Source organism: Myotis myotis, unplaced genomic scaffold (assembly GCF_014108235.1).
Source record: "Myotis myotis isolate mMyoMyo1 unplaced genomic scaffold, mMyoMyo1.p scaffold_m19_p_1, whole genome shotgun sequence".
In the NCBI taxonomy this organism is placed as follows: Eukaryota; Metazoa; Chordata; class Mammalia; order Chiroptera; family Vespertilionidae; genus Myotis; species Myotis myotis.
In genome coordinates, this window is record NW_023416313.1 from 26,303,268 (window position 1) to 26,329,758 (window position 26,491).

Consider the following 26,491-nt stretch of genomic DNA (forward strand, 5'->3'; position numbering starts at 1 on the left):
GGTAGAATTTTGTGGTCTAATATGAAACTGGAAAAAGAATTACAGTGGATCTCTCCGCAGCTTGCCTGCTTCCTTCTGTACTTTTTTTGTTAGTGAAATTCACAGCCTACTGTAAAAGTTTTTTATAACCATAAAGTGATTCACAATATACAATACATCCAAAGTCATAAGTCAATACAGGACAACACAAGAATATATTTTCCATCTAGGTGTTTATAGTTGGCAGATACTTACTTTTTGTGTCAATTTTTAACGTGTACTAAGCAAAACACAGTATAACCAAGTTAAACAAATCTTTGTCCATTTAGAGGTCATAATGTAAGAGACATTATGGAATCAGTTGTGCAAAGATCATTCTAATAGTTGAGTAAATACTAAATTAGTACATGAATTATCCACATAAGGGGAAACGAGTATTAGGAAAATTGATTTCCTAAAGATTTAATGGTGAAGAGTCTTCCCTAAGAGTCTTATACATTGTTGATTCATATGCTCTTCCCTTTATTGTGTGGGAATACATGGAGCTGTTTTATAACATAATTCTGTGCTTTGAGAAGGGAAGGGTCATCATTCCTCAAGGCTGGCTGAATGGAGAGACCCCTCAAAGAAGTGGCCCACCGAGATCCTTGAGAGTTGTCAGTCTAAGCAGGTGATTTGTCAAGTGTTTTAGTGTTTTTAAAAATTTATTATGGTGAGTTATGAACTTACATAAAAATAGAATGTTAATGAACCTCCCTTCTATTACCCAGCCTTAACCAGCCCTGCAACCCTGCCTTATCCTCACCTGTGATCACTTTCCCTTTTGATTTAAGTAATTTCACATTATTTTACACTACTTAGTAAAATTTTCATTATAAGCCTCAAAAATTCCTTTTTAATATCAATATAAAAAATAATTAACAGGTTTATTTAGACTGGATGACTAGAAGTGACTAAGAATAATGCCCTGGTGTGAAAAAGTCTTCCACAATTTTATAACAAGCAGGAGATGAAGGGAGAGGGAAATTTTGCTATTTTTCAGAAAAAGACTTTTCTCCCTATATTTGTGCCCTCAGAGAAAGGCCACCATCCTCTTGGCAAAATGATAGATTTTTGCCTTCCCACACTATACTATCCTCCCCTATAGGAGATAGTTGAAAACATGGAAGTGTGGGATTTTGGTGGTCTTACCAGAAACAGTGGGGCAGGTAAGTTCTTTAAAAAAAGCAAGTACTGTTAACCAAAGAAGGGGATAAGTAATTTGGGGCTGTGACACTAGATTAAGAAAGGGATTTAAGGTGGGAGAATGCATAACGGGGATAAATGGTGATGGAAAAATAAAAATTTTTTAAAAGGGATTTAATATTAGAACCATTGTTCTTGTTAAATTTCCTTGTAAGTAGTTCCAAATAATTGTGAGATTTAGGTCAGTTCATTCCCAGTTTTATTTTTAAATTTATATCCTTTAAAAAATACCCAATAGTTTGTAGTTTGTGTTGTTTGTTTTTTCATTACATTCTTCAAATTTGGAGCTCTACAAACATTATTACTTACAGTTCCAAAAGTAATAGGACAATTCATTTAAGTAACAAATCAAAATCCCTGGAGACAAAAGAATGAAATTTGCAGTGATCCAGAATAAAGTGGATATATCTTTTTTTTCAACTCATAAAAGATACAGTTATATAAACAGGCTTCTCCAATCTGAAGTAACAATCTTTGACACTGAATTACCAGGTTCATGTTTCATAGTTCAATTTAGTAAAAGCATAATCTTTTTAAATGCTTAGAAATTACATTTTCGTCCCTTTACCTAAAAGGTTAAACTTCCTTTTTGGACTTACTGTACTATTGGGCTTATTTTGAATTAGTGTGGTTTTTTTAGGTCAACTTTTTTTATTTATCCTCACTGGAGGATATGTTTTCATTGGTTTTTAAAGAAAAGGGGAAGGAGAGAGAGAAAAACATCAGTTGGTTGCCTCCTGAGCAACCTAGGTATGTGCCCTGATCAGGAATCGAACCTGCAACCTTTTAGTGTATGGGATGACACTCCAACCAACTGAGCCATCCAGGCAAGGCTTGAATTAGTGTTTTTTATATGAACTTTATAGTTCCCTTTCCTGAGGACAATCCTCAATTTCAAAATAAAAACAGAACATTTCTTACAAAAATATTGGAACAATGTTTAGAAAAATATTTTAATTTGGGCCCTTTCACATTTTCAGTTATATGAATATATTTCTGGGAATAAAATATATTTCAAAGTGAGTAGTAATTAAACATCCTAATAATTAAACCTACCAGAGGGTTTTTTGTGTTTTTGTTTTGTTTTGTTTTGCCTTTTTAATATTGTGGTAAAGTCAAAGGATATGTAAGGCTTATTGCAACTTTTTTTATGTTATGCTCAAAAGGTTTTGTGGAAGTTATAGTTAACTATAAGTGTTTATATTGTACTAATGTGCTTTCAACAGCATCATAATCTTTTAATCCTTTGACATTAAGATGTACAAATAACCTTGAAGCAGGTTTATAGTCTTTCTTTGTCTATTCTCTATATACTATTATCAGATTCTCAGATTTTAAGACTGGTCTCAGATTTTAAGACCAGTCAACCAGTCGCTATGACGCGCACTGACCACCAGGGGGCAGTCAACTTGAACAGATGAAAAGAGAAACAGGTGATTGAGTCTATGAAAGATCACAAGCAGGTGGAGCCAAGCTGCAGTTCGCATTGGGAGGCCAGGCCATCGGCCCAAATTCCACCACTCCCAGGCACCGCTCCAGAGGCACAGCACCCCCGACCCCCATCAACCCCTCCAGCCACATCCTCCCCAGGCAGCCGGGACCAAGGGACGGAGGGAGGGAAAAAAGAGACCACAAACTCCGTCCCTAGTATCTGCCTCCTCCTATCAGACCGGAGCCACCCTAGGACTTGCAGGACAGCGTGTAAAGGCAGCCTTGCCACGCAGCTACGGCGACTCCCTGGTCCACCTGGGGTGCCCCTCGGGCACTCACCCCACTTCTCCGAGCCTCAGTCTGCACCCCTAGAAAGGCTGTGGGAGCTCCACCCTAGGGACCCACTTCTCCATAGCTGTGTGTGGCAGACCAGGAGATGCAAGAGGCGGCGGGGGAAGACGGGCAGTTGCTCAGCTGACCAGGATGAGCAGGAGCAGCTCCTCCCTGGCCGCCTGCCGCTTCACACACTACTGCATCCCTTGGGGGATGTTGGATGCCAGTTTCAGCCTGATACCCGCAGGGACCCCACCAGTGTACAAATCCATGCACTGGGCCTTTAGTTTTAATTATAAACAAACTGTCCCCTGATGGCAACTTTTCTGCAAAATAATTCTAGTGCCTCTCATTTTGCATGTAATAATAACCATAGGAGTGGGGAGGAAAGGACCATTGCTTGGCTTTTGATTTTATTTCCAGTTGGTTTTTACATTAAACACCTAACCAAGGTTATAAGGGGCTTATTATGATTTCAACCTTTAATGTTATAAAAGTTTTTAGACCATTATCACTGGTTAATACTTACTATTTGTTTTCAACATGCCTAAGTAAGCTAATAATTCTTCCCATTACATTTATGACAATTATGCAGACTTTTTTTTTTTTTTAATATATTGACTTTTTACAGAGAGGAAGGGAGAGAGAGAGTTAGAAACATCGATGAGAGAGAAACATTGATCAGCCGCCTCCAGCACACCCCCTACTGGGGATGTGCCCGCAACCCACGTACATCCCCTTGACCGGAATCGAACCTAGGACCTTTCAGTCCGCAGGCCGACGCTCTATCCACTGAGCCAAACCGGTTTCGGCTATGCAGACTTTTTGTCTCTATTTTAAGTGTGAGAAACCCAAATTCCACAGATGAGTCAGTGGGAATTCCTGACTGATAATTCCTGACATAAATCATTACAGAGCACAGCCCTCATTCAGGCCATGTTCACTGAGAATGCATTGCAGAGTCTAAGTGACAGTCTTAGGAAACAGCAGCCCCCGTGGGTGTTCTTTGGTGTACCATCCTAATGGGTACTCATACAATTAGCTCATTCTTTTTAAAATTTGTAGAATAAATGATTCAATACTTAGGAGATGCCTCCATCATATTTGCTGTTTGCCCAATCTCAGAAGGTCATCTTAGACATTTACATGTCTTCCAAGTTTTGAGCAAATTAGGATAAGTGGAGATACTCTTCTGTAAATGAACATTTTCTGGTTATCAATATTGGTTCTCTTATAAATGGATGTAAGTACCATGCCAAGAAAAAAAGTACTGCATAACCATTTACACCAAATATTCCAATTCTTTCATTGAGTTAGCATATTATCATTCCCAGACATCAGAAGAACTTAACACTGGTTATATTAATGTCATTTCTGTATAATATTTGGTTGGGTTTTGTTTTGATTGGCTTTTTCCATCCCATTTCCCCCCATACCGCCTACCATTTTGAAATTTATACACATTTGCTACTGTATTGTTTTCATTAAACTTTAGAAATTTGAACATGCATACTTAATAAAGTTTGAGGTTAAAAAGATTTACAGCTGCTTCTGCCAGATGCCTGGGGCACTACCAAACTGGGAACACTTTAAACTAAATTTTTAGCTCTGGATATTATTTTTCTGTATAGGAATTATAAATTTGGGGCACAATGTTATGAATACTGGCTTGTGGTTATGACTTCTCAGGGGAGATTTTTCTTCACTACACCTGGCACACAGGTAGAAAAAGGCAACTTTCCTAGATGTCTCATTTAACTTCAAATACAGTGGTTATGCAAATGTCTATTAGATTTTCCTCCTTGGATGGGCCTTCTTTATATATATATATATATATATATATATATATATATATATATATAATATTTTTTTATATATATAATATATATATATATATATAATATATATTTTTTTATTTATTTCAGAGAGGACTGGAGAGGGAGAGAGAGAGACGGAAACATTAATGATGAGAGAGAATAATCGATTGGCTGCCTCCTGTATACCTCTCACTGGAACCGAGCTTGCAAGTGCCGTGATCAAATGAACTCCTGGTTTCATGTGTTGATGCTCAACCACTAAGCCACACCAGCTGGGCTGGGCCTTCTTTATCTCCTGCATTCAGTGTCCCAGCCTTTACCCCACGTTCAGTAGGAGCTAGAATAGATTACCTGTGTGCATTCATGTATTCTGAAAATTCTTTACATATAGATATTCTTTATCTATAGATATAGATATAGAGATAGATAGATAGAGATAGAGATAGAGATAGAGATAGAGATAGATAGATCCTATCTAATAAAAGAGAAACATGGTAATTGGCGTACGACCGCTACCCTTCCCATTGGCTAATCAGGGCAATATGCAAATTAACTGCCAGCCAAGATGGCGGCTGGCAGCCAGGCAGCTTGAAACTAACATGAGGCTTGCTTGCTTCAGTGACGGAGGACTCCAACATTCCCCGCCTGCCATTGCAGGCCTCTGAGCTGCAACTCTAAGCAACTATGTAACAAATATAGAAGCTAAACAAAACCCCAGAAACCTGCTTTAGTCCGCCGGGCTTCAACCAGCAGGATCGCAACATTGTAAGGAAAGGCCAGAAACCTACTTTCAGCAGCAGAGGCCTAAGAGCTGGAGCCAAGCCTCAGAGCTAAAGCTGGCCCAGAATAAAAAAGAAAAAAAGAAAAAAAGGAGCGGTTGGGAGCTTCAGTCACCCCCAGCCTGAAAACAGCCCTCAGCCCCTCACCCAGACTGGCCAGGCACCCCAGTGGGGACCCCCACCCTGAAGGGTGTGTGACCAGCTGCAAACAGCCATCATCCCCTCACCCAGGCTGGCCAGGCACCCCAGTGGGGTCCCCCACCCTGATCCAGGACACCCTTCAGGGCAAACCAGCCGGCACCCACCCATGCACCAGGCCTCTATCCTATATAGTAAAAGGGTAATATGCCTCCCAGCACTGGGATCAGCGGAGCCGCAAGGCCTCCCAGCAACAGGATCAGCATGACAGGGGGCAGCCGCCCAAATCTCCTGATCCCCCTGCGGCTCTGTGTGTGACAGGGGGTGGGGCCACAACCTCCCTATCGGCCCTGCTCTGTTCCTGACAGGGGAGGGCTCCCCAACCCCCTGATCGGCCCTGCTCTGTGCCTGATAGGGGGGAGCTCCCCAACCCCCTGATCGCCCTGCGGCTCTGTGTGTGACAGGGTGCGGCACCCCAACCCCCCCACCCCACGGGCCCTGCTCTGTGTGTGACGTGGTGCGGCGCCCCAACCCCCCCCCCTCCCCAACGGGCCCTGCTCTGTGACAGGGTGGAGCCATAACCTCCCCATCAGCCCTGCCCTGAGTGTGAGAGTGGCAGCGCCCCAACCCCCTGATCGGCCCTGCTCTGTGCGTGACAGGGGGTAGTGCCGCAACCTCCCCATCGACCCTGCCTTGAGTTGACAGGGGCGGTGCCCCAACCCCCCAATCGGCCCTGCTCTGAGCCCGACCAGGGGCTGCACCTAGGGATTAGGCCTGCCCTCTGCCACCCGGTAGCAGGCCTAAGCCAGCAGGTTGTTATCTCCCGAGGGGTCCCAGACTGTGAAAGGGCACAGGCTGAGCTGTGGGACCCCCCCCTCCCCCCAAGTGCACAAATTTTTGTGCACCGGGCCTCTAGTAGATATATAAAAGCCTAAGCGACCTTTACAACCAGATGACTGGCTGGTAGCTATGACATGCCCTGGCCACCAGGGGGCAGACGCTCAACGCAGGAGCTGCCCTCTGGTGGTCAGTGCGTTTCCACAGCCAACCTCCCGCAGGTGGACAACTCGTGGTCCCTCCCCCCAGCCAGCCGACCCTGATAGCCCTGATTGGCCCCGATCGCCAGCCAGGCTGAGGGACCCCACCTGTGCACGAATTCGTGCACCAAGCCTCTAGTTTAACATATTTTTGGTTGATTTTAGCTGAAAGATTATTTCTAGTGTGTCTAGTTCACCCTGCTAGCAGAAACAAATCAGTCCAAAGTTGGGCTTTGAGATTTGAGAATCAGAAAGCATACAGAGAAAGGTTTGTTGGGTAGGGTTTTATTCTGAAGAATCTGAAGTACTCAAAAGTTTCTCCAAAGATAGATAGCACCTGAATGATCCTTTATTGCCCATCAACACGGAGATGGGAACCTAATGGGAGACAGAGGGCAGGAAAAGATTTGGAAGATTGGATGGGTAGAGGGAAGAAGATGGTAGAAAGGCAAGGAGCCAAGAGAGAAAGGAAACTACTATCTATTTGAGGTAGACTCTGTGATCTGATAAGAGACTCCATGGGAAAAGTAAATAAATGTTTCACCACATTCTCTGGGCTCTTTTAAATTCAGGATGTCTCAGCTCAAATGTTACAAATATAATATGGCATCAGGATAATGTCAGGAAGCCCACAGTGGTGCCTCCAACCTGTACACATTCTTTTTGTTTCATTGGCCTTCAATTTCTTCATTCATAGAATGTGGTCAGCATAGAATTATGTTGAGAATTGTTGAAGGTGAATAGCTACATTTTATAATATGCTTCTCATTTTACCTTAGGAAATTCTGAGACTCTTGAAATTTAAAGAACTTCCCTACTTGATGAATCAGTAGTGGTTTAAACTTATGTTGCTATGCTTTATGTCAACACTTTTCTGTGCAAAAAAGAAACTTTGGACCTGTTAAGAGAATTTTTTTTTCCCCTTTCCCTCAGCAAAGTACACAACCTTGTGTTGACAGTTGCTTTTTTTTTACTCTCAGGTAAATTCCAGGGACAGAAAGCAAAAGTGCTATTACTTATTAATAGCAAAATCAGATCAGTTTCTGTAACAAGAGCTCTTCCAGAAGTACATCTTCAAAATCAGTAACTGATTAAAAGTCCCCTTCAGTACATGCTTTTGTAAACTTCCCCAAATGAATGCATAAGATGCAAAAATAGTCTATAAAATGCTCAAAACTAAATTTATCTATAATGTGCACAGAATGAAGCCCAGAATTACAATTCTGTCTTCTTTAGGGAATCTGCCAAAAATGGGGAGTGACTTGATTCTTATCCTAAGTGAGACACCTAGGAAGTAGAGGAAATAAGAATATTATCAGGAAGGCACAAGAGCTTGGTCAAACTGTAGGGTTCAGTCACTTCTTAGCTGTGTGATCTCTGTTTCTCCTATAAAATGGTGATATTACCACATACATTGTGAGATGACAAAATGAGCCAACCATATAGAATTTTAAAATAGTGCTTCAGATAAAAGGGCTCAAAACATTTTGGCTGTTATGATCTGTCATTTAGAACAATTGTATGGAGTGCTTTACTGAATAAATTGAGTAGTTGTTATCATAATTTCCCAATTATTTATATCCCAAACAGTTAGAAAATATCAAATTATTTTCCAGGTACTGTTGAGTACTAATTGATATTTGTAGTGTTGACCATATCCCGTTTTCTCCCCTACCCAGGTGCTGTAAATTTTTTAATTGTCAAGGAAAGTTTAAATTTTGAAGATTACAGGATATCCTATAGAATAAAGAGGTAATATGCAAATGGTCATCACGCCCTCATGCCATCATGCTGTAATGGCTCAGACACTAGACACTGGGGAGAGAGGAATGGGGACCAGCCAGGAACAAATGAGCTTGCGAGAGAGAGATGGGGACCAGCCAGGCTGCAGTCTGGTACAGGGACAAGCCACCCGCCCCACAGTTCCAGGTGCCAGTGGCTGTGCCTGCGCCTGTGGCCGGGAAAGGGACAAGCTGCTTGCCCTGTGGTCCCAGACGCCAGAGGCTGGGGCTACGGCCTGGGAGAGGGACAAGCTGCATGCCCCGTGGACCCGGACATCAGCGCCTGCGCCTGTGTCTGCATCCTGGGAAAGGGACAAGCCGCCCGTCCCACGGTCCCGGGCATCTGCAGCTATGGCCCGGGCGAAGCTGCCTGCCACGGTCCCCTGTGGCGGGCAGCCAGCCCGGGTGAAGCTGGCCTGGGTCCTGGGTACCTGTGGCTGGCCAGAGGGAGGGAAGCCCAGGTCTCGGGTACAGGGTGAGGCAGAGGTGGTTAGGGGCGATTAGGCTAGGAGGGGAGCAGTTAGGGGAGATCAGGCTGGTAGAGGAGCAGTTAGGGGCGATTAGGCCAGGCAGGCAGAGGTGGTTAGGGGTGATCAGGCAGGCAGGCAGAGGGGTTCCGGGCGATCAGGCAGGCAGGCAGGCAAGTGGTTAGGAGCCAGCGGTCCCGGATTGCGAGAGGCAGTCGGACATCCCCCAAGGGGCCCCGGATTAGAGAGGGTGCAGGCCGGGCTGAGGGACCCCCCTCCCCATGCACGAATTTCATACACTGGGTCTCTAGTTGTAATATAATGGTAAGAGCATAGAATAAGGGTCAGAACCAGATTTCAGTAGTTAACTACTTCACACAAATCTATGACCATGGGTAATACATTTAACCACTCTTCATGTCTGTTCATTCTTCTGAAAAATAGAGCAATATAAAATGAAAATTATTTATGTATGATGGGATGGGGTGTTCTTCCCTGCCATTCCTTTCCATTTTCTAGAACACTGAATTCTAGAGGCTACATTAATAGAAGGGTGTGGTTTTTTGTTGTTGCTTTTTAAAAAATAGAAGTGTGGTACCTTCTCACACCTGTCAGAATGGCTATTATCAACAAATCAACAAACGGCAAGTTCTGGCGAGGATGTGGAGAAAAAAGAACCCTCGTGCACTGCTAGTAGGAATGCAGACGGGTGCAGCCACTGTGGAAGACAGTATGGAGTTTCCTCAAAAAATTAAAAATGGAACTCCCATTTGACTCAATAATCCCACTTCTAGGAATATATCTCAAGAAACCAGAAACACCAATCAGAAAGGATATATGCTCCCCTATGTTCATAGCAGCTCAATTCACCATTGCTAAGATTTGGAAATAGCCTAAGTGCCCATCAGCAGATGAGTGGATTAGAAAACTATGGTACATCTACACGATGGAATTCTACACTGCAGTAAAAAAGAAGGAATTCTCACCATTTGCAATGGCATGGATGGAACTGGAGAGCATTACGCTAACCTTGGTTCTACGCTTTATCAGCTGTGTATTTTCCCTTTTGACATCCTCACAAATAGCCAAAACCCACTGTCTAGAGTACAGTTTCCATCAGAGACCTGTACTTCTTGGCTGGGGGTGCAGTGACTAAATAATTTGATGCTTTCTTTACTTATGGAAAAGGAATAAGAGAACAAGCCCATTATCAGAAAAAAAATAGCGAGGGTGTAAAATATTGAACCGTCTCAGGGCTTCTCACTTGTTACCATAAAAACCACTGTTTTCAACAATGAGGTCAGTGAGCAGCTGCTGGCCAGTTTGAATGTACCAGTATACAGTATTAGATTCTATGACTAGTCGTGATACTATTTAACCACTTTTCCAATAAAATGTTTGTTTGTTTTTTTTTGCAAGTATGGAACAGGAATGACTGCTAAATGATTAGATACTTAAGTTTAGAATTCTAAGTCATTACTGCATAATTCAGTTGCTGAAATAACATGTAGCAGATGCTACAGTGCAAGTTAATGAGTAATTATTTTTTTTGTACTCTGGCCTTTCATTTGTCGCAGCCATGTGGGTTAAGTAATTATTCTTTTGCTGCTTACTTTAAGATTTTCTTTTGTTTATTTAGTTCTTTTTTGTTTGTTAAATTCTCCCATTTACCCCAAATTCTTTGGAAAGTCTTATGGCTCTTAATAGCCTACTTCTTTTTAAGTAAAAAGAGAAATTTGAAATTCTTAATTGATTTACTCATTATTGTAAATAAGCCAAAACCACAGTCAAGCTTGTTTACTGTTTCATGGGTATTGTGTGGGCCTCAGCTTTCAAGGGCATCTATTCAGCTTGTTACAAACCATGCTTTGGCTTCCCTTCTCCAAAGCTGGCTCCTTCTTAACAAGGAAACAAGGCAGGGACAGGCTTCTTCCCTCTCCCCCACCCCACGCCCTTGTCTCAAATTCCTCTGTAGCTGTTTGTGTCCGGAAGTAAATGTAACCAAAATTAATACGAGAATCAACTCAATTCAACCTACTTTTTAATTAAAAAAAAAAAAAAAGCTATAAAATAAAGGCCTGGATATTTGGTGTAAACTTTCACAGAAATCTAATACATGTCAGATGAAAGTTTCCAGCAAGCTACCCAAGGACAAGGAATGTTGGAGGTGTCAGGAGAAAGTGTACTAGAGTTAGTGGGAACAATGAAACTCTAATGAAGATGTCCATGCTGTTGAAATATTTGGAAGATGGGTTCACAGAAGGTTGCAAATAAAATAGAGCAAGAGTCTAGGCCTGTCCTATCCTGCTTGTATAGATATTTGAGGCAAAAAGAGGAGGAAGCCCTGGCCAGTGTGTCTCAATTGAGTGTCGCCGCAAAAGGTCACCAGTTCAACTCTCAGTTAGGGGTGCGGGAGGCTGTCAATCGATGTTTCTCTCTCTCCTTCTCTCTTCCTCTCTCTCCGAAATCAATATAGTACATAATAGACTCTAAGAAGCTTTGATCAGTTTGATTAAAATGATAGTTGAAACCAGGGGCTATTTTTAAGAATTTAAAGCATTTAAATAGCATTATAGCAAAGGTTAGTGATATTTACATAGTTGCCATAAAATTAAGAGTTAAACCCTTATGCATTTTATATCATAAAGTTGAATTTCTGTTAAAGTCTATCTTAATAGTAATATTCAGATATATGAGCCAATTTCAGATTATATTTATGGGACAGCACTTTTTTGATATGTAATAAAGGTTAACTTTTATTTTCATTATTATTAGTAGTAACAGAAAACAGCAAAGGCCAGTTGTAATGTCTATTAATTTGCTTGTTTTACCAGAACAAACTATCAACAGACTGGGTGTTTTCAACAACAGAAAATGTATTTTCTCACAGTTCTGCAGGCTGAAAGTCCAAGATCAAGGTGTGGCAAGTTTGGTTTTGATGAGGCCTCTCCTTGGCTGGTAGATGGATGCCTTCTCACTGTGCCTTGGCACAGTCTTCCCGCTGTGTGTGCACATCCCTGGTGTTTCTTTGGATGTCCAAATCTCCTCTTCTGCTAAGGACACCAGTCAGATGTGATTAGGACCCACTCTAATGACCTCAGTTTAACTTAATCACCACTGAAAAGGCCCTGTCTCCAAATACAGTCATATTCTGATGTGATGGCAGTTTGGGCTTCAACATATGAAGTTGGGGGGATAGCACATTTCAGCCCACAACAGAAGCCAATCTCAGGGCCAGGATCTCTGAGGGTCAGACAGAAAAGGCCCTCCTAGGGAGCCAGAAATAAAAGTGGGACCCAAGCATGTCTGGGGGAGCAGTGGGCCACACTGTGGCTGCCCAGGCAACTCATCCACTTGGACCTTGCCCTGGTGCTAAGTATAGTGCATTTAGTTTTACAGTCCATGGTGGGTTTGCCTGACCCCCGCCTGGCAGGTGTGAGTGAGATCAGCTCAACCGGTAGCATGAGGAAGTGAGTATGGGAGATGCTGAAAGGAAAGAACATATGGTGGTGAACAGCACTTTTCAATGTTTGACCACTTAATGTTTAAACTATGTTTGCCTTAGGAAGTTAAATTTGCTTACCAATCTGTGGTAATTTAATCACCATGACTTCACTAATTTGGCTTTATCTCAGTCTGTATAAGACTGTTAATTCTTTTAAAATTAGGAATAGGGTCATTAGTTTCCCCTTGAAATAGCTATCGTGTGGTAATACAGTTAAGTGACTGAGATTAATTTGAAAACAAACTACTGTGCATTCCATTCAACCACTTTATCTGTGCCACACATTGTTTTAACCCCTGGGAAACGGCAATGTACAAAACACAAGATTCCAGCATCATGACACTTTATTTTCTATTTTGAGACAGAAAATAAAATAGTCTCACACAGTGATAAGTGTCTTGGAATGTATACAGGGCGACAAGGCAGAGAACAACGAGGCCTGACCAGCAAGGGTGGTCGAGGAAGGCCTCTCTTAAGTTTGAGCTAAGACCTGGAGAAGATAAACACAGAGAGAAACATGTCGGAGAGAAACACGGTTAACGCCGCGGTGAATATGGGGCGGACTCTCTCTCTCTCTCTGGGCCCAGACTGATTCCTGCTGTCGATGTCTGCACATCTCGATTATGCAGACACATCTCGAATTTATAAAATTCTTACTCTGCTGTATTACAGACGAGAATCTGCGGTTCAAAGGTGAGTGGGCAGGTAACTGATTCCGAAGCCGGTCCCTGCCTTCGTGGTACTGGGTACGAAAAGGCATTACAGGCGAAGAACGACGGGCTCCGGTGAAGGTTCGGCAGCACCGAAGACATGCCGGCCTCCTCTGGAACTTACCAGGGAAGGCACGGGAGGGAGAATCAGAAGACAGCGTCCGTCCGTCCGTCCTTCCTTCCCACCTTCCTTCCCACCTACAACACCTGGCCCGGGTCTTGAGTTCGGAAAGAAGTGAAAAAGCAAGCAAAAGCCCCACAGGCTGTCACTTCTCTCAGGCTTTCTTGACTGTGAAGACGCCCACAACTTAGGCGACGATTTCAAGGCAAGGAGTGAACGTGCAGACGCGGAGGAGACAAGAACACACCCGGGGGGCGGGGCTGGAGTGGAGGGGTCAATGGGCAGAAAAGGGACATCTGTGATACTTTCAACAATAAGATACCTTAAAAAAAAAAGAATACACACCCAAATTCACCTGCAGCCACGCCCGCCCCACACCCGCCCAGTCTAGGTGCCCCGACTCAGAACTTCGCGATTCGCGCTCCGCGTGACGTCACGTCCGCTGCGTCCGCGCCGGCGTTAATAAATGACGTTGCCACTTCCGGGTCCCCGAGGCCGCCAGTGGCGGCGCAGGCGTCGTCGCTCGCCGGTACCCGGTCTATGGAGTCCGCTGGTGCCGGTGGTGGCGCGGCGGCAGGAGACGCAGTCCGAGTAGGGGCCTCTGCCCCGCCAGGATGTTGCCGGGCTTGGCCGCCGCCGCTGCGGCCCACGGACGGGGCTGGGCCTCCCTGTGCCGGCTCCGTCTGCGCGGCGGGGCGGCGGCCCGCGGCTCCGGCGGGCTCCCGGGTGAGTGTCGCGCCCCGGCGGCCGCCGGTTCCGCGGAAGCCGGGCTGGAGGAGCAGGCGGAGCTGGGCGCCTCTCCTCGGGCCGCGCGCCCGCGAGCCCTCCCCCAGCCCCAGCCTTTCGGGTCTCCGCCTCTGCAGTGGGGCCCGCCCGCCAGGGGGGCTCCTGACCGGCCTTGGGGACCCTGGTGTCGTTTCGGTCCTAGCGCAGGTCAGGGCTCACAGAGCTTGCGGACAGGGTCGCCACCTTGAAGCCGCCCACTTTGTAGCTAATCAAGCATTGCGTGCACATCGCGGTGCCGGCAGTGACCCCTCTCCTCGCACCCCAGGCAGCCTCGTGGGAAGTGACCGACTCCTCAGACTCCAGGGCTTTCGAGCTCCCGACCTACCTGCGTTGTAGCCGAGGAGGTTTTCCTGCCCTGCTCCTGTCTCGATTCCCAGTTGTTTTCTTACATTTCCTAAAAGGATGAAGGCGCGCGGGGTTGCAATTTGCGAGTCATTCAGAAGTATGAGGCTATGGCCATCTCACCGTCATTGAATTGAGCCCAATTTTTGGCGGAAAAACAAAAGAACGCCTCAGTTCCGTTGAACAATCCTTTTGGTGAAAAAGCATCTACCGGAGCTGTTATTTTTATCCCTCTACTTCAACATTCGTTTCTAATGCAGATTGTCCGATCGTTTCCAAAATAGCTTTGAGCTTGTAAGTTTTAATCAGGCTTCCCTCGCTTTTGGCCATAGATTGGCCAGCCATAGCGTGACACTTGAAAACTGAGATGGAAACAATGAGGGCGGAGACTGAACCAAACCCACCCTTAATCTAATCCTCCAGATTCCCGAGGATGCAAAGAGTATTTGCAGAAACATTTTTCAAAAATTCATGTTTGAAACACTTGTAGGATGTTTGTGACCTGGCCATAGAATTTGTAGTCAAGTTGTTCAAATCTATACTGATAAAAGGATAATATGCTAATTAGACTGGGAGACCTTCTGGATGTCCTTTTGGACAAAGCCATGGTGGCTGGGCAGAGGCGGTTAGGGGCAATCAAGCCAGGAGGGGAGGGCAGTTGGGGGCGATCAGGCCGGTGTGGGGGGGGGGAAGTTGAGGGCAATAAGGCCAGAGGGGGGGCAGTTGGGGGGCGAGCAGACTGGCAGGCAGAGTGGTTAGGGGTGATCAGGCAGGCAGGTCAGCGGTTAGGAGCCAGCAGTCCCTGTGGGATCCGGCCTAAACCAGCAGTCGGACATCCCCTGAGGGGTCCCAGATTGGAGAGGGTGCAGGCTGGGCTGAGGGTCCCCCCCCCCCCCCCCCCGCATGAATTTCGTGCACTGGGCCACTAGTGTATAATACAAGCTCTGGTAGCGCCTATGCTGTGCAAAGAATACATTTGTATTTTTTTATTGGCAATAAATGTAAAAGTGGGCTCTTAAATTTTCAGAAATGTTCTTGAGGCTTTTTGGTGGTGATGGAAAGTATAATTGTTGAGTTTTTTATATTGGCAATATACCTGATTCTCTTATGAGCAGAATGAATCATTTGGTTATACTCACTTTAAAATACCCAAATAAGCCCGAGCAGGTTTGGCTCAGTGGTTAGAGTATCGGCCGACAGACTGAAGTGTCCCAGGTTGGATTCCAGTCAAGGGCACATAACTCAGTTGCAGGCTCAGTCCCCACCAGGCCCCTGCAGGAGGCAACCAATTGATGTGTCTTTCTCACATTGATGTTTCTCTTTCTGCCTCTCCCTCTCCCTTCCACTGTCTAAGTTAATGGAAAAATATCCCCGGGTGAGGATGAACAACAACAAAAAATACCCAAGTAAACTTTGTAGCATTGCTTCTATTGACCACATAATTTATGTACTTGGCATTTAAATTAGCTGTAGTGGCTGTTGAATTTAGGCAAAACTGCCCTTTAAATGTTGGTTAAAAGGAGTTGAAATAGTGTAATATGTAATTCTAGTCTCTGTAACTGTCATGTCAAAAATTATGTTCTCTTATCATCTGGGAACCATAAATAATAATTTCCTATCTCACCAGTCAGAATGACTTGGCAGAGTTCTTTGGAATGTTTATTATTAAAAAATTAAAATGTGTTTTCACACTTAAAAACACTTAGTGGGTTTTAAAAATAACCTTGTTTGTGAAAATTTAGTTTCAGTAGACTGAAACTGTTTTAAAAGGGCTACCATAATTATGGTAAAATTTAAAAATAATTTAGAAAAAGAGTACTGTTTAAGTGTAAGAAGAAAACAGTATTTGAAGAACTTTTGGGAAAAATTCTAAAAACATACTTTTTTGTCAAGAAATAAAGTTTAGTCTATGCTTATAAAATTCTTGTGTGGGAGAATATGGGGTTGGGAAAACGTATGAAGAGTAAGGAGAGGAGGAAACCTTGAGGGAAACAATTGCTTCATTTGCATACTTAAAGTGAGAAATAACTGTTTGTCAAACTAACCTGAAAAATATTTAAAGGTGAAAGGAAAACAGTATTCTAGAGCAGTACTGTCCAAAAGAAATATGTGAGTCATGTATGTAATTTTCAGTTATCTGATAGCCATATTTTAAAAAATGAGAAGAAATTAACTTTATTTTATCCAGTATATTCAAAATATTTCAACATGTAATCAATATAAAAATTATTGAGATATTTTACATTATCTTTTAAAAAATATTTTTATTGATTTCAGAGAGGAAGGGAGAGGAAGAGAGAGAGAGAAACATCAATGATGAGCGGGAATCATTGATTGGCTGCCTTCTGCACACCCCTTACTGGGGACCGAGCCCACAACCCAGGCATGTGCCCTTGACAGGAATTGAACTGGAGACCCTTCAGTCCACAGGCCGATGCTCTATCCACAGAACCAAACCGGCTAGGGCTACATTATCTTTTTGTACTAAATTGTTGAAGTCCAGTGTGTATCTTACACTTACAGCACCTCTTAGTTCAGAGTAGCCACATTTCAAGTGCTCAATGAACAGTGACTACTCTAGTGATAGTGCAGTTAGAGTTAGTATCCCTAATTTAAAAAGAATTTTTACAAACCAATGTACATTTCAGTAGAAAAGTGGGCAAAGAGTTCAAGTGGCAAAAAAAAAAGCAAAAATGTTTTATACTCACTAATAAACAGAACCATAAGTTTAAAGGATTTAGTACTCATTGCCTGGCTGTGTTGGATAAGTTTTTCATAATGATGCCTCATATTGAGGGTGCAGGAAAGCAGGAACTCTCTTACTACTGATTGGGACATATAGTTGAACAGTGTTTTATAGGTCAGTTATTCTTTGTATAAAAATAACTTTAGCCCTAGCTGGTTTGGCTCAGTGGATAGAACGTCGGCCTGTGTACTGAAGGGTCCCAGGTTCAGTTCTGGTCGGGGGCACATGCCTGGGTTGCGGGCTTGATCCCCAGTGTGGGATCTGCAGGAGGCAGCCAATCGATGGTTCTCTCTCATCATTGATGTTTCTATCTCTCCCTCTCCCTTCCTCTCTGAAATCAATAAAAATAGTTAAAAAATAATAACTTTAAAGGTTTATGCCTTCTGACCCAGCAATTCTACTTAAAGGGATTTACTTTAATGGAATAATCAGGTATGTATTAAAATGTGTGCATAAGTTCATTATTCATAGTAATAAATTGGTAACATAGTTATAATTAGAAACTAAAATATTATTATAGTAAATTTATTATGGGCTGGTGATATATGCAACCATTTTTTAAAGTAATAATTTAGAATATTTAGTGACATAGAAAAATGCTCTTGTACTATTAGTTAAAATTAGAAAAAAATTTAGTAAGAAAATATACTGCGATGTTAACTGAGTTTCTCTAGAAAAATTTTTTAGCTTTGTGTTTTTCAAATGATCTACAATAAACATATACTTTTAAATAATAAGATGTTACTTAATTTCTATAGTGAATATATCCTTTTTGTTTTAAGTTTCTTTGGCTTTGCATAGAGCACTTAACTTTTTAAAAAATATATCTTTATTAATTTCACAGAGGAAGGGAGAGGGAAAGAGATAGAAACATCAATGATGAGAGAGAATCATTGATTGGCTGCCTCTTGCACATCTCCTACTAGGGATCAAGCCCACAACCCAGGCATGTGCCCGTGACCGGAATCGAACCTGAGATCCTTCAGTCCACAGGCTGACGCTCTATCCACTGAGACAAACCAGCTAGGGCTTATTTTTTCATATATTTATAAAAAATTTGACAAAAATTTGAGGTCAGAGGATGCTCCTTTAAGTACTGCATATCAAATGAACAGACACATGCTTTTGCTTAAAACTGAGATTAATGAAAGTTTTTAAATAAAAATATAGAAATTAAAGCTTTGTATTTTATTCCTATCTGTAATGTGCTCATATTTACTACCGTAAGATAAGTAGAGTAGGGATTTTAACAATTTAACTTTTGTCCCCAGAACTCCCTCCCTTAAATAACTAATAGGAACATTGACAATTATAAAAGACCATTTTGGCAGACTGACAGCATGATTCTGTGTAGTTCAAGTTAATGATAGGACTTACAACTGTAAAATGAGTATGTTCTTCATAGAGTTTTTGTGAGTAAAAATTATTCAATAAAGAGGTGGTAGACATTATAGTTACTATGGTGTAATGCTGAACAAGAGACACAGTTTTCACCTTTATTGGGCAGACACTAGGAATGAGAAAACATAAGTGTTGTGCAAGAAAGTAGCCAGCAGGGACTGTTTCATTACATGTGCTGGTCTGGGACTCTAGCTTTCCTGTTACTGTTTTTACTTTTTAAAGCAAATATTAACAAGAATAAAGCAAGGCAATAGAGATGTATGCCAAGAAGCAATGCAGGAAGTTGCCAGCATCTCATATACTTTACTTGAAAAAAAAAAAAAGGATTTCCTATTGCTTACTCTATTTTGGAGAAAAATCAAATCAGCACTAGTCTTTTAGGTTGAGCTACCGGATCAAAGTCACACTTTTGCTTGTTAGCTGATTAGGCATAAAAGAGATTTCTCTGCATTTTTGCCTGGCTGAAAGCGTAAAAGTAAACTAGAGATAGTGTGTTAATATTGGCACTAGTAATATTAAAAGTAATTGAGCAATGATAATATTTTTAGTTTTTAAAAATTTAGGCATTTTTTGAAAATACAGAAAAGTATGGAGAAAAAGTTATGCAGAATCCAAATATTTTACCAGTAACATTTGTAATAGTTGAATTCGGACTTTATTCTTTTGTCTCCTATAAATACATTATAGCATGACTATTTTTACATGTTATTAAAAGGTTTTGATGAATACACAATGAAAATACAGCGATGTCTGATAATGTAATCATTCTCTTGGGGAACATTTAAGCTGTTTCTAGTTTTTGCTATAATAAATAATACCATGAAGAACAGTTTTTGCATTCTATATAATAATAGTATATGGGCCTAGCAAGCTTTTGCTGTGCTGTTCTACTTATTGTCTTATTTTAAATTCACAATCACTAACCTCTTTGAAATTAAGTGATTTAGTAACCATGACTTAGTTTTCAGTATGTCAGTGCTTTAGAAATTTTGGGGAAAAACTACTGAAATCGTTTCTTAAATAATGAGACTGACCTCTGAAAGACAGGGTGCACATTTGACTCTGATTCTGTTTGTTTTTAGTTATTGTTACTCCCTAAGCAACATGTACAGTATGTCAGTTTACATGGGAGAAAAAGTGTTTCTTGTGTTGTTTGTTGTTGTAGTCTGAAAAAGAAGGCTAAATTTCCTCTGAAAGCCAGAGTAAGTGGTAGATGCCAAACCAGGTTGGAGAGAGATGACAAGTGGTGATCAGTAGCAGTGGTCATTAGGAGCTACAGTAAAATAAAAGCGGAGAAGAATAATTGTTATGACCATACTGATAAAAATACCAGTAGCTTGCAGTCTTGATGAAGAAACCACCCTTATTTGTACAGCAAAAAGAAGGTCCTTGTCTAGACCTGCAGAAGAGTGAGCACCAAACTTAAGACTGATCTTCTGTATGTAGCTTATTTTAGAAGTCACCTTGAAGAAAGGGTATTATGGTGGGTAATATTTTTCTGCCGCCTAGAATTAATTAATGAACTCAATCATTTATTTGACAGATGTTTGTGTTATTACTACTATGTGTGAGGTATTATGTTTGCTTATTGACTCAAATGTGGTCCTGAGTATTTTTTAGAATATAAACTGTTAAAGGTAGTAATGCATTCTGTAAGTTTTGTGTAATTTTTTAATTGTGTAAAATTTTAATGCCACAAATTTTTAATGTTTTTATTGATTTGAGAGAGAGAGAGAGAGAGAGAGAGAGAGAGAGAGAGAGAGAAACATCGATTGGTTGCCTTCTGTACGCATCCCAACCAGGAATTGAACCCACAGCCTGGGTATGTGCCCTGACTTGGAATCGAACCAGTGACCTTTCAGTGCACGGGACAATGCTCAACCAACTGAGCCACAGAAGCCAGGGCCCAAATGTGTACTTTTAAAGTTGCTGATACCTGAAATTTTCCTGAAGTTAAAAATTAAGGACTTTTCAAAACAGCTGGCAAGGAAGCTATCAAAGATTACTAAGATAGTGCCAAAAGGACACAGGTGTCAATTTGAACAGAATACCAGCCAAAAATGGGACAGTTTGAGCATTAATCAAGATAATGACTAAAATGGATTAAAATACATCAAATAATGTTTAAATCTGTGAAATCATAACAGTACATGCACACACAGAAATTACTTGTCACTACTGCAGGATGGTAATGAACTCATTATTTTGAGAACTAAAAAATAAGGGGACGAGTTAATTACTTAGCTTGATTTTCCTATATGAACTATACTGCTGAATAACCAAATAATTGAAGGGAACGTTCTCTTTGTAGAAGTATTTGAATAATAATGAAGAAGTGATAAAATTAAATTATCACCATTTTGTAACCACCTAATGAATAAATGGTTCTAGGCTTTGAACAACAGCATGCACTGTCACAGATAGACAATCAAATATTATGTGGCTCCTGATGAAAGAACTCATCACCACCGAACAAGTAGTGTTGCCGTAATAAAAAGAACCAGAACTTGGATAAAGCCTTTATTTTTTATTGATTTTTAGAGAGAGAGTGGGAGAGAAATATTGATTTGTTTTCCATTAATTTATGCATTCATTGGTTGTTTCCTGTATGTGCCCTGACGGGGATTGAACCAGCAACCTGGTGTATCAGGATGATGCTTTAACTTGCCGGAAGCCGGTCCATCCTTGCTGCTTGACACAGTCGCTGCAGGATAGAAACATCTGCACAGCATATGTTTCAAGGGACCTGGCGTATATAGCATACTGTTCTTAATATGTTTGCTCCCCTTAGCGCTGTGTGTTTTAACCAAGGTCACCTTTCCGAGAAAGCTTGTTTCCCCAGGTAGGGATTTTTCCCTGAAGTTAGGGAGGGGATGAAACTCCTTAACTAAGTGCCAGGCGGGTAGTTAATCACTTTAACTACAAACAATCATGCTTAAGCTACATAATCTTTACTCCCTGGAATGGAGATAAGAAACGCCCTAACCTTTGTAATAGAAATTGACAGGATTAAAATAAACTGGTATAAATACGGATGTAACAAGACAATAAACAGCAGAACCTCTCTGGAGATCCAGACCAGAACTTGGCTGGAGATCCTGGGGGGAGATCCTGGCTAGGCTGCTGATCAACTGAACACTGTCTCCGTGTCCTTCCTTCTTCGCCGACTCCGTCTACGCCTTTGGGAACCCCTGGACGTGCTGGGGTTGGACCCCGGCATTAACTGAGATACGAGGCCTGGATAAAGCCTTTAGATAATTTATAGAATGTGATAAACTGTACAGGGAATTAAATCAGCAAAATTTAGACTGGAAAACTACCAGAACAAAATTTTAGGACAAACAACTTGGTCTCTTCAATATAAAAACTGCTCTTAAAAAAAAAAAAAAAAGAAGATATCCTGTAGCTTAAAAGAGACTTAAAAGGTATCTGTCAGTCACAGTTTGTGGACCTTGTTAGGATCTGTTCACACACACAAAAATTATAATACCTATAACAGCTGGAAATTGGAAATTGATGGTATTTGATGATATTAAATTGTTATTAGTTTTTACTTTTAAAAGTTCTTCTTTCTAAGAATTCATACTGAAATGTTTATGAATGAAACTAGAGACCCGATGTACGAAATTCATGCAAGAGGCTTGACTCCTGCTACGGTGGCTCTGTCACCGCCTCTACCTCCACTGTCTCGGCCCCCGCCTCCACGGCTTCATTCAGAAGGACATCCAGAAGGATGTCTGGTCTAATTAGCATATTACACTTTTATTATTACAGATTATTTTATGTCTGAGTTTTGCATCAATTAAAATGGAGGTGAGGAGATACTGGTATAGATAGAGATGAGACAAGGTTGACTATGAGTTGATACTTATTGAAGGTGGGCATTAAGTATGTAGACATTTATTGTATAGCTTTTTCTACCTTTGCATATGTTTGAAAATCTACACTAATAAAAGACAAACATGCATATTGACCATACCTTCGCTACGCCTTAAGCCATGCCCACCAGCCAATCAGAGTGACTATATGCAAATTAATCCAACCAAGATGGCGGCTGGCAGCCACGGAGCTGGAGCAAGCAGGAGGCTTGGTTGCCCCAATGATGGAGGAAGCCAAGCTTCCTGCCTGCCGCTGCCGGCTCTGAGCTCCACTCAAAGCAATAAAGTTTCAATTATAGAAGATAAATAAACCCCAGATACCTGCTTTCAGCGGGCCGTGGCCACGGAGCTGGAGCCTTGGGTTGCCCCTGGTGATGGAGGAAGCCAAGCTTCCCTTGCGCCGGCCCTACAACAATGTTTTTCTGTCTTTCCCTCTCTCTCCTGCTCTCCCTAAAAATCAGGGAACAAATATCCTCAGGTGAGGATTAACAAAACAATTATTCAAAGTGTGTGTATACATTTTCTGGGGACACCTTATATATGTTATAACTAGACAGGGTTTTGAATTCTTTTAGAAAGAATTATAAGTAGTCATCTACACTAATAAAAGAGAAACATGGTAATTGGCCTACGACCGATACCCTTCCCATTGGCTAATCAGAGCAATATGCAAATTAACTGTCAGCCAAGATGGCGGCCGGCAGCCAGGCAGCTTGAAACTAACAGGCTTGCTTGCTTCAGTGACAGAGGACTCCAACTTCCCCGCCTGCCTTGCAGGCCTCTGAGCCTGCAGTTTCAAACATTGTAACAAATACAGATGCTAAACAAAACCCCAGAAACCAGCTTTCAGCTAGCAGGATCTCAGAGCTGGAGTTGATACAGAGTTTTGAGAACCGAAACAAACCAGATACCTGCTTTCAGGAGCGGAGGCCTAAGAGCTGGAGCCTCAGAGCTAAAGCTGGCCCAGAATAAAAAAAGAAAAAGAAAAAAAGGAGCAGTTGGGAGCTTCAGTCCCAGCCTGAAAACCGCCCTCAGCCCCTCACCCAGACTGGCCAGGCACCCCAATGGGGAACCCCACCCTGAAGGGTGTGTGATCAGCTGCAAACAGCCATCATCCCCTCATCCAGGCTGGCCAGGCACCCCAGTGGGGACCCCACGCTGATCCAGGACACCCTTCAGGGCAAACCAGCCGGCCCCCACCCGTGCACCAGGCCTCTATTCTATATAATAAAAGGGTAATATGCCTCCCAGCACTGGGATCAGCGGAGCCACGAGGCCTCCCGGCACCGGGATCAGCGTGACGGGGCAGCGCCCAAACCCCCTGATCGCCCTGCGGCTCTGTGTATGACAGGGGGTGGGGCCACAACCTCCCTATCCGCCCTGCTCTGTTTGGGACAGGGGAAGGCGCCCCAACCCCCTGATGGGCCCTGCTCTGTGCGTGATGGGGAGGAGCTCCCCAACCTCCTGATCGGCCCTGCTCTGTGCGTGACAGGGGGTGGTGCCACAACCTCCCCATTGACTCTGCCTTCAGTGTGACAGGGGACGGTGCCCCAACCCCCCAATCGGCCCTACCCTGAGCATGACTGAGGGTGGCATCGCAACCTCCCAATCCGCCCTGCTCTGTGCATGACAGGGGGCGGCGCCCCAACTCCCCAATTGGCTCTGCTCTGAGCCCAACCAGGGGCTGCATCTAGGGATTGGGCCTGCCCTCTGCCACCCGGGAGCAGGCCTAAGTCAGCAGGTCGTTATCTCCCAAGGGGTCCCAGACTGCAAGAGGGCACAGGCCAGGCTGAGCAACTGCCCCCCCCCCCCAGTGCACCAATTTTTGTGCACCGGGCCTCTAGTCTATATAATAAAAGCCTAAGTGACCGTTATGGCAGAACGACCAGTTGCTATGATGCGCACTGGCCACCAGGGGGCAGGTGCTCAACACAGGAGTTGCCCCTGGTGGTCAGAGCACTCCCACAGGGAGAGCGCCTCTCAGCCAGAAGCTGGGCTCACAGTTGGCAAGCACAGCAGTGGTAGTGGTATCCTCCTGCCTCCATGGCAGCACTAAGGAGCAGCGAGCAGGCGGGTAGTAAAGTGTAAGGGGTCCCAGACTGCGAGAGGGTGCAGGCCGGGCTGAGGGACCCCCCTACCCTTCATGCACTGGGTCTCAAGTATAAAAATAAAAGAGAAGGGTCACATGAGCCTAGAGATAGACAGATTTGCTTTTCTACCACTTCAGGGCAAGTGAGGAATTTTTTTTCTTCTGTATTTCAGCCCTCTAAAGCTCATAGCCAACCCAGATGCAGCAGCTGAAATGCTTCATAATTAATATCCTGTTCCCTCAATTAAAATTCCCATAACTCACTTATTGATTATGAAATGAAAGGAATAAATCTGCAGCTAGTAGAAAGAGAACACTTTAATTTTGAGTAGTATAGTATATGAGAATTTTGAGTAGAAGCCCTCCTGATCTCCCACCTCAAGATTTCTATATCTGAAAAGTACATGCCTCTTTTTTTTGTTTGTTACATGTAACCGGCATATAAAATGAGTATTTCAGAATAGCTGAGTAGTATGAATTTTTAAAATATATTTTAAAGGTTTCCATGTGATTATGTTTACAAATGAGAGAAAATAGGAGTATTATCCTTTACTTTTTTCTTTACAAAATTGTATACCTAGGTGTCAGGGAAACACCTCCAGTGGAGAGAGTGGTTTGGCACTGTACATTTGGGTATCTTGCAGTATGAAAGTTTTATTGTTATTCTGTAAAACTGTTCTCATTCTAATCATAGTAGGCATGTTTTATTGGGTATAAAAATCCTTGTGAGTTTGTTTGAAATTAAAATAAATTTTTTCTTTTAGAATGGCAGAATTTGGTGACATTTGGAAGCTTTTCAAACATGGTTCCCTGTAGTCACTCATACTTTTGTACACTGAGTCAAGTAAAGTTGTACTCTACGAATGTTCAGAAAGAAGGGCAGGGATCAAAAACTCTCCAAGTGGAAAAAATACCATCACTTGATGAAGCAGGTATGTATAAATCTTTTAAAATAATTCTGTATTCTGGAATGGTTTAAGAATATTTGTTTCTTGAATATTTGATAGAACTTACCTATAAAAAATCTTACTGATATTTTTATACAGTTCTGGAATTCTGGAATTCTCTGTCATTGTCCCTTCAAATATTGTCTCTTTCCATTTCTCTGTTATCTCCTTTTGGAACTCTCATTAGAAATATGTTACCTTTTGCTTTATTTTCCATGACTCTAAGCCTGTCATATTTTCTATTACTGAATTTTGTATTTCTATTTCTGTCATTTTTATATTTCTATTCTGGCCTGAATTCTGGATTATTTTTTTAGGTCTGCCTAATTCACTAATTACCTCTTCAGTTACCTCTAATCTGCTGATTGATACATATGTTGGGCTTTTAATTATTATAGTTTTCATTTTTAGAAAGTAATTGTTTTTTTTACCTTGCTTGGTTAGTCTCATGTTTCTTGCTGATATTTTCAAACTTTTATTAGTTAGCCACATTAAACATAATTTTTATATTCCGACAGAAAATTATACTATCTGAAATCTTTTGGTTCCAATTATATTATCTTTTTTCTTTGTTTCTTGCTTTCATTCATTATACCATATTTGTGTTTTTTAACCAAGAGTTGTTCATTTTCTTTGCAGTTCTATATCTTGGAATTATTTGATGTCTCTGGATTGAAGATGTCCTATATTGAGAGTTTGCTTTTTGCCTTTTAGCTGCTAGAATACAACTTGGGACCATATTAAATTCTCTGCTTTACATTTTTAGACCACATTTGGTAGCATGAATTCAGAGTGCAAATTTGCATGAGGGCTGGTTTATTCTTAGGGTTTTCAGGGAAATCCCCCCCCCGCCCCCCCACCCCCCCACCACCCCTATGTAACAGGAAAGTAGAGGCAGACATGCTTCCCTGTTGTTCCCTTCTGTGTGTATTATTTTAAATTCACGTTTATACCAGGTG

At 42.3% G+C, this 26,491-nt stretch overlaps 1 protein-coding gene across 4 annotated transcripts in view; it reads left to right on the forward strand.

The window, feature by feature from the left end:
• Nucleotides 1-13,813: 13,813 nt before the first annotated feature.
• The window catches only part of SLC30A9 (solute carrier family 30 member 9), a 77,997-nt gene continuing 65,319 nt past the window's right edge, over nt 13,814-26,491 (forward strand). For 2 of the 4 annotated variants that reach the window (XM_036332500.1, XM_036332490.1), the window contains exons 1-2: nt 13,821-14,069; nt 25,350-25,517. In XM_036332500.1, the coding sequence (XP_036188393.1) occupies nt 13,958-14,069; nt 25,350-25,517 (280 nt within the window). In that variant the 5' untranslated portion in view covers nt 13,821-13,957. Of the gene's footprint in view, nt 14,070-19,993; nt 20,102-25,349; nt 25,518-26,491 lie in introns of those variants that run through there. The other 2 variants (XM_036332516.1, XM_036332508.1) reach the window with 2 other exon arrangements.